The sequence below is a fragment of the Mytilus galloprovincialis genome, chromosome 10 (genome assembly GCF_965363235.1).
Source record: "Mytilus galloprovincialis chromosome 10, xbMytGall1.hap1.1, whole genome shotgun sequence".
In the NCBI taxonomy this organism is placed as follows: domain Eukaryota; kingdom Metazoa; phylum Mollusca; class Bivalvia; order Mytilida; family Mytilidae; genus Mytilus; species Mytilus galloprovincialis.
The window spans coordinates 85,198,193-85,206,920 of record NC_134847.1 but is presented as its reverse complement, the minus strand read 5'-3'; the positions used below and the strand labels follow the sequence as shown (position 1 = coordinate 85,206,920).

The 8,728-nt window shown below is 30.6% G+C and overlaps 1 protein-coding gene across 9 annotated transcripts in view; it reads right to left on the bottom strand.

The window, feature by feature from the left end:
* Window positions 1-259: 259 nt before the first annotated feature.
* The window catches only part of LOC143048668 (acetyl-CoA carboxylase-like), an 81,634-nt gene continuing 73,165 nt past the window's right edge, over window positions 260-8,728 (bottom strand). For all 9 annotated transcript variants that reach the window (XM_076222465.1, XM_076222467.1, XM_076222468.1 and 6 more), the window contains 11 exons: window positions 7,814-7,924; window positions 7,231-7,374; window positions 6,728-6,851; window positions 6,252-6,348; window positions 5,354-5,450; window positions 4,904-5,039; window positions 4,276-4,453; window positions 3,367-3,634; window positions 2,821-2,991; window positions 1,975-2,105; window positions 260-1,593 (listed from right to left, as the gene is read on the bottom strand). In XM_076222465.1, the coding sequence (XP_076078580.1) occupies window positions 1,479-1,593; window positions 1,975-2,105; window positions 2,821-2,991; window positions 3,367-3,634; window positions 4,276-4,453; window positions 4,904-5,039; window positions 5,354-5,450; window positions 6,252-6,348; window positions 6,728-6,851; window positions 7,231-7,374; window positions 7,814-7,924 (1,572 nt within the window). In that variant the 3' untranslated portion in view covers window positions 260-1,478. The remainder of the gene's footprint in view (window positions 1,594-1,974; window positions 2,106-2,820; window positions 2,992-3,366; window positions 3,635-4,275; window positions 4,454-4,903; window positions 5,040-5,353; window positions 5,451-6,251; window positions 6,349-6,727; window positions 6,852-7,230; window positions 7,375-7,813; window positions 7,925-8,728) is intronic.

The following is an 8,728-nucleotide window of genomic DNA, read 5'->3' as shown; positions in this document are numbered from 1 at the left end:
AAGGCAGCTTAACTGCCTAAAAATTAGTTATCACCTATGTCTACTTCTCAAAACAGTCATATTTAGGAAAAGGAAAATATACATTGTCCAAATTTTGATTTTAACACATAAGTAGGAGGCTGTTCAAAAGTTATATTTTATTATCTAAATTCCATTTAATGATTTTGCATACTTGCTGTTGTTCAAAATTGATTAATAATAGCAACATTTGACAATGCATAGTGTAATAGAGTGTCAAAACTATAAGTGTGACAAAATATAAGATATTCCAATGAAATTTTATTGTTTCATTTCCATAGATACAAAAGATCTTATTAAATGGAGATTGGTGTGAAAGAGACAGTCACTTTAAACAGTAATATAACTATAACATGTTTTGAATAATATAAATAATAATTAGCTGCTTCCTATAAATCAACAACAATAGAGATAAATACTGGTTTATAAATAATAAAGAAGACATGAATAGAAATATAGATTTATAAAACATGTAAATATTGATGACATTATCTGAATGATAAACTTAGTACTAAATATTTATTACGTGAAAAGATAAACAGAGACAATTCTAATAACAATAAGAAAACAAAAGATCAAAAAAGAGCAGAAATCATACAAATGTCATAATATCTGATAAACTGTCATATATTACAACATACCTAAATATAAACTTGGTGACACAAGTGTGTCTTTCTGCATTAAATACATGCGTCTACTTTGACTTTGGTAAGAGATTGATGTTAATAGAATTAAATGCACACACAAATAACTTCATATCTTACTTAACTGTGTACTACCACTGACTTAGATATTTCTCATTTGTAATATTTTATCTAGATTTATTTAAGGATCATAATTCTTAAAGGAGATGGTTGGTTAATAATAAAATAGCCATCCAAAGATTCAAAGAAGCTTCTTGTTTCCTATACAATAAAATTTAATTTTATTCAAAACAAAAGTAGCAGTCCTGAAAATCAACACAAAAACAAAAATTTAAACATAATTAGTTTAGTACAAAAAACAATAACAAAATGTATAAATATAAAAAGTATTCATTGGTCATGGTGGCTTTTAACACAATAATGATACAAAATATAATTTAAGATTACAAAGGAGGTATGATGACAAAGTTATTTACAATGTTCCTATTTATAAAGTGTTACTGAAAGTGATTGAAAATTATTTTTCTGAATCTAAATGCCCATATTTAACACATTGCATGCTTTATACTGTAATACAAATAGCTGATCTGTACAACCTTATTTGATAGCACTGTTAGTTATAAACAGCATTATAGCACTGTAAGATTCAATGTAAAATGCATCAACTGATTAAATAATTTATCACAGACAAGCAGTATCACTGATACAACACAGCTTACTGCTAAGAATGTTCAAGTACTGGCAAATTATTTAATTCTTTTTCATAATCAATAAATATAAATCATCGAATTAAGTATCTAAGTTTTTTGTCCCTGGTCAAGAGTCCATGCTGGCTAGAATTCTGGACACCTCTGTACGTTGGCTTGCTGTCATGTGTTGAGTTATATGTACAATTGAATCCATGGCAACCTCTGGATAATCTTGTAACAAACTGTAATAATCAGAGTAAGATATTCAATTAAATATGTGGTTATAAATTTAGTTTTCAAGTAAACAAAGGTTTCTATATATGTTAAGTTATAAGAAGTAATGGTGTAATTTGGTTACTTGTGTCCTTGTATTGCTGTCTCATTTAGGTATACATCAACATGTCCCTTTATCTTCATAAATAGAATTGTTGTATCTCCTTTACTCTAAAAATATCATTTACTCAAGACACATTCCACAAATTCTACTTAAAGCTTCATTTACATTAAAAAGATTATATTGGAAATATCATACCCAATTGAAATTTCTGTCTGTTAAAAAGTTACCATCTAACTTCTAGTACATAATACATATACATTTTTATGTTTTCTTTTATCTTACTGACCTTCTAACTTTTTGTAACACGTGTTCTCTATTTAAACATCTGATGTTGTCATCTATTGAATTGTCAGCTCCATCTTTCTTTTGTTCTAGTAACCATTCTACAGCAGCTTTGTCGTCCTCCCATTTATAAGCCTAATTCAAAATTATTTTATTGAGTAAATTAATTCTTCAAACATAAACATGACATTTGTGTATACATACATCGTTTTTAGAAATCTTAATAGAAATATGGTTTGCTAAGACCATGAAAGTATATCCCTTTCCTGTCTCCTGCAAAATAATAAGTTTGATGGTCTGAAAGTTTTAAAATTTATTTTAACTTCATCTATTTTTTTCTTATTGACAGTCAAAACTAAAACATAATGTCAATCAGGAGGCAAGAAATAGATATATATATTCATCAATCGTAACGTAAGTGGAAAAAAATATTTAGATATAAAATTATGCACTACTTGGTTTATATTACCTTTCCTTTGTTTATTAATAACATTCAGTTAAATAGACCTTATTTCTATTTATTCTAATCAGGATAAGTTCTGAATTATACAACTCTATAATGGTGTCATTAACCAGTGGAAGTTAAATTGAGTCCCTTTTTTAACTATGTATTGTGCATAAAGCATTTCATAGAGGCATGCTTCAAGCTTCATAAACACTTCAAACAAAGCATTCTTATGACTATAATTTGTCTTCAAAAAACTGGTTCATCAACTTTCAAAATTTTTCAAATATTTGCTTTCTGAACATGTTTTTGTCTAAAAATAAGTAAATTGAAACAGAAAAGTGTTCAATATTATATTTTTATAGCTGTTTTGTTTTATGATGCGACAAACAATGATAAACCTACATTTACAGCTCCTTGATCCTCCACAAACCACCGGCCAATCATAGACTTTAATTGTCCTTCACTCTGACTGTCTGTGATCTGTCGAATTCTATTCTTAACTTCATTCTCTAGTAATCTTCGTCTAACATGCCAGTAGAAAAACTCTCTACTTCTCTGCCATTCTAAAACATCCTATAAATACAAGTGAGCATATAAAGAGTTAGTGCTTAGTGTAATATATTTAAGTTAGGTATACTACCCTTCTTTAAGAGTAGACTAGTTTGACATATAACTAATCCATCTGTCTGTAGGACTAGACTTCTCCAAAAGGAGGGAATTATACCGGACATAATAATTAGCAAGCAAGGGAATGAAAGATATAACCTTTACCTACACACTCAATGTGTTTTGCTGTAAACATATTTTATTCGTTAGATATAAGGTTTAAACAACAACAAAAAAGTTCAGGAATTTCAGCATTACTACTATATTCAAGGGATAAGGGTAAAACATATGGCCCTAACAATTTCCTTGCAGGGACATATCAATAGAAATCATTTTACGTACACTAATAACTCCCTTCTCATCCATACGACCAGGTGTGTCATGGAGGTCAGCAAACAATACTGCCACCTGGTGGTACATAGGTAATAATAAATCCTTTCTCTTTTTCATCTGATCTTCCAAAGTTTTTATTTCTTCCTCTGATAATTCCGGACTGTTTAAGTTCTCTACAATTTTCCTCGTTACAGAATCTATACGTTTCATTGTTGTCAGTAAATCTTTCTCTCGGAATTTAATTTCAACAGTGCCTTCTGGTTCAAGAACACCACCCCTACAAATATATAATCAAACAATAAAATTGTGAATGGAAATCAGCAATGTGTCAAAGAGACAATAACCCCACCAAAACGCAGATAACAAGTATTAAATTTTATCAATTCTTAAAATAGAAATTTTTACATTTTATCTTACTGCCTTATATTTTCAAGATGATGGATAGAACCTAGTGCTTAAAAATGTTTCCGTTTAATTCTATTTTATGTTACCTGTAATATATTTTCCGCAAATATGACATTCATGTGACGTCCTCATTATGTCAGCTCAGATGTTTTGAGTAGAAATTCATTTGACAGCTAATTATCAAACGTTATAATATGTTTAAGATGCAATTATTTACCTTATCAGATATTTATTATACATGCTTTTTGTACAGAGCTGTTGATTTGTCCAGATCTACTACAACCAACAATTAGATACATACCTTGACAATTGATCAGCAAATATTTCCATGTGGGTAGGATTGATTGATGGATCTACTACAACCCTAGCTCCTCCCCTTTATTTGCAATTGACAATTAGATACATACCTTGACAATTGATCAGCAAACATTTCCATGTGGGCAGGATTGATTGATGGATCTACTACAACCCTAGCTCCTCCCCTTTATTTGCAATTGACAATCAGATACATACCTTGACAATTGATCAGCAAACATTTCCATGTGGGTAGGATTGATTGATGAATCTACTACAACCCAAGCTCCGCCCCTCAACTCTCCATTTGGTGGAATATAAATCATGATTGGCTGTTTGTATTCTACTAAAGCATCAACAATATAGGATCCAAACTTTAACACTTGGTCATACATGTCTAAAATGGAAATAATTGAATTAACATTTAAATGGACATTTTATATGTTGTTGACATACTTCTAAATAAAATAATTTGTTTTCTGTCTGTTAATCTACAGATTATACTATAATTTAATTCTGAAAACCTACTCTCTAAGCAATGGGTCTATCTCACAACCAGTGAGTTTTACTCTTTTATGTGGCATACATCAAAATACAATTTTATTGAGTTAAATGGACACAAATATGGAATAAATCATGTATAACCTCCATATACCTCAATCATTTAGACTAATTACTTTTAGGAAAGACAATGAAAGGAATAAAACATACATTTAAATGCATGTTTACTCATTCAAACCAAGGATATTCTAATTCATTACACCATTGACATGTAAAGGTATGCATTACTCCTATTGTGCTTGAAAGCCCCATGGAGATTTAGAAAGTTGGCAGATATGGATATTACCTTTCATTCCTCCAGAAAATCCTCTCCAGTTAGCAAAGATCATTAATGGTAATTCCTCTCTGTTAAAATCTTTAAGTGCCTGAGCTGTTTTATAGGCTGAGTCTGGGAACCATACCTGTCCAGCTTGCTGTAAAATCTATAATCACAAAAACAGTGTTTAAAACTTCAATTACAGGATCTTCATAATGTGAAATGGATGATAAATCAGAAAATAAAAAAAAAAAAAAAAAAAAAAAATATTCTGCCTTGAAACAGCAAAATAAGCAATAAACGAGATGAAGAGAACTCATTAATTCATATTTAATAAATGAAACTAAATAATTTGACTATCATAAACTTAATATCTATCATAGGTTGCACTTTGTAAATAAAGCTTTTCTCAAAACACGCCTCTTTTGGGGAGATCTTGAATATTCATAGAAAATTAATTTTGTTTACATGATATGTTACCTTGAGTTCTGAATCTAAATTTGCAGGATCTGCAGGTGTAGAAGTTTCTACAGTTCTGGTTTCTACGGCAACAACTCCCATAGGTATACCTCCTAACCTGAAAATAAAAATATTTTAATCAATGTATAATGAGTGGATTTTTTTCTTGTACTGAATAATTTTCCTCCTTTTGTTTGCTTTTTGGAATAAGCCTGATGCAAGATTATAATTAATTTGCTGAGTCTGGTATGTCTATTACTGATGAGTCTTATGTAGACGAAACGCGCGTCTGGCGTATAAAATTATAATCCTGGTACTTTTGATAACTATTTACACCACTGGGTCGATGCTTCTGCTGGTGGACGTTTCGTCCCCGAGGGTATCACCAGCCCAGTAGTCAGCACTTCGGTGTTGACATGAATATCAATTATATGGTCATTTTTATAAATTTTCTGTTTACAAAACTTTGAATTTTTCGAAAAACTAAGGAATTTCTTACCCCAGGAGTAGAGTACCTTAGCCTTATTTGGCACAACTTTTAGGAATTTTGGATCCTCAATGCTCTTCAACTTTGTATTTATTTGACTTTTTAACTATTTTGATCTGAGCGTCATTGATGAGTCTTATGTAGACGAAACGCGCGTCTGGCGTATAAAATTATAATCCTGGTACTTTTGATAACTATTTACAGAAAAATAGACAATAAATACAATATGCAGATGACTAAATATCCAGTTGTATGTGATGAATTTGGTTCCCTGACAATAAATCCACAGTAAACATGCTATTATTTGATCACAATTTATCATAAATGTTAAATTAGTGGTTGGTAAGTTATATCTACAGCAAATGTATCCTATGATGGTTGTTCCTGTCTACATTGATTCATATCGTTTATGTACTGTCATATGGATCATACCTTGCCCTGCCAACAACAACGGTTTGTGCCCATCCAGCCATTATCTCACTGAACGATCCTTGGTCAAAGAAACCAGACTGCCAAACGGTCTTTCTATCTACAATGCATAACAATTGAAAAACATTACTCATGATTTCATCAACATAAACAGTCATGTAAACGGAATACAAACTAAAGTGATATCTCTGCTTCCATCTGAAAGCATAAACCACCTTACTTTGAAAGTCCGTAAGAGCTTAGAAACAGCAGAATCACAAAGGGAAACAACAATCATAATGAGAATGTGTACCAAGTTTCAATTTGATGTGACTACAAATTAATGGTAAACTTTCTTGACCACTTTAACCTGATACAGAAAGAATGAAAGGATTTTGAACAGATTTAAAGACCAGGAAACACATTGCTTGACAAAGTGAGCCCCTACTTACATCATCCTAGAGTTACACAATGGAATGGTACAATCTATTTATACATACCAGGATGAGGCCTTCCAGCTAACATCCACCTAGGATCATAGGGTGTCTTTGTAGGTACATACTCTATATTCCTATCTACAGGGTCATGTGATAAACTCATTAATGGTAAAGGACTGCCATGTTTCTGTAAACAGAACAATGTATTAGCATATTATGTCAGGATACTTGCTAGAAAATAGTTTTAACAATTTGTTAAACTTTTAGTTAAAATGTAATTTAAATAAACTGAAATAGGACTTGACCAAAGCTAGCTCCACTATAAATCTATCATTTTCTCTAATCATTATTTTTATAGAAAAAAAATTGATATAAGTAATACAAACTTTTTATAGCTAATAAACACCCCTACACTTATAAGTACTTATCAATATTCAGGAGTATGGTGAGCAAAACAATAAAAATTAAACAACCGTTGTTCACTTTTATATCATTTGGTCTATTGGCAATCATATCTTCTTATTTTTATACATTGTTAAGTCATACAATTAGCTTAGTTATATTACCTCTGGCATGTAAGATAAGTACTGTAATATTTTGACAACTCCATCAAAGTCATTAGCTACCACGTCATGTGACACTCCATTATTATACATGATCTGTACGCCACCTAGTTGGTTATTACTAGTGTATACTTCTTTACCAAGAACCTGTTAAAACATATCAAATTCAAAAGTTACCATTTCAAGAGACATAGGCCTTGCCAGAAAAATTAAATCATCAATTGATACTGTAAGAGCTTAAAAAACAATACAGTTATCTCCTAAATCTAGGTTTTATCAGATTTTTTCTATCTGACCTATGTACACTGGTTTATATATTTTCTGCAGACTGTAAGGCTGGCTCAGGGTTGAAGATTTAATCTGTACACAATTATCATCACTGTCACAACAATAGCAAATGAAAAGTGTATGTCAAAGGTATGTAATACAGCCCATGTTTAAATCTAATCATGGATATACATATGTAATATTTACTGTTAAAATAAGCCTGAGAACTCTTAACAGCTAATGCCAATGGCAACTCTTTTATTGTGTTGTTTAGATGCTGTTTCAATAATGTTTATCGAACAACTGATAAATATCTTACCTTATTGAGGGCACTAGCACCAGTCAGGATAATGTTAGAATTTTCTACTTGGATTGTTCTCTGCCCTAGCCTCACTAAATATGCACCAATACCAATAGCTCTACATGTCACCTATAAATATACCCATACATTTAAACAAAGAATAGGTTAAAGCAGTCAAAATATATAGATGTATTACTACTGATTATAGGTAACTTTTCAAAATAGTTCATTGTACATCATGAGAAATCAATATATATATTTAATATAAATAATGAATAATATAACTCCATACAGGTCTTTCAGCCAAAAATCTATATATGTTAACGAATCATACATTTTATAATTGAATAATACATTAAATAATCAAGGAGCTGAATAGCTCTGAGGGGAAAGACGGCCCTTGTTAAACTACAAAATGCATCATTTTTAATTTAATAATTTTTTTACCATTACAATGATTATGTTGGTACACAAATTTAGTTCAAATGGAAGACTCCTAATCATATACTTTATGTCACATTTTAAGTGTTCAGATACATAAAAATTTATTTTAGTGGATAATTAGTCATCAATTGAGGTGCTCCTGAATTGGAGGAAGATTCACGATACAGAATTTTACAGAAAAAAATCATTTCTCTCCCCAATCTCTTGTATCCTCATGGACTTTGTTTACTTTGAAAGCTCTTGACCTACTAATTAAAGTATTAAATGTTGATGTTTGAATCATCTACAGCAAACAAAATTATGTTTAAATTTAACAAATACCAATTTTTAATTAGTGCACGATCTCTGAGAATGATTTAAATAACCAGTGAAGGATATCCTTGCTTCTGCGTAGTGTGGCATTCCAATAATGATGTCACTATAATATAATGTAGGTTGTATATCCATATCTCGTAATACTTATTTTTCTGGATTGTAAAAGAAACGTAA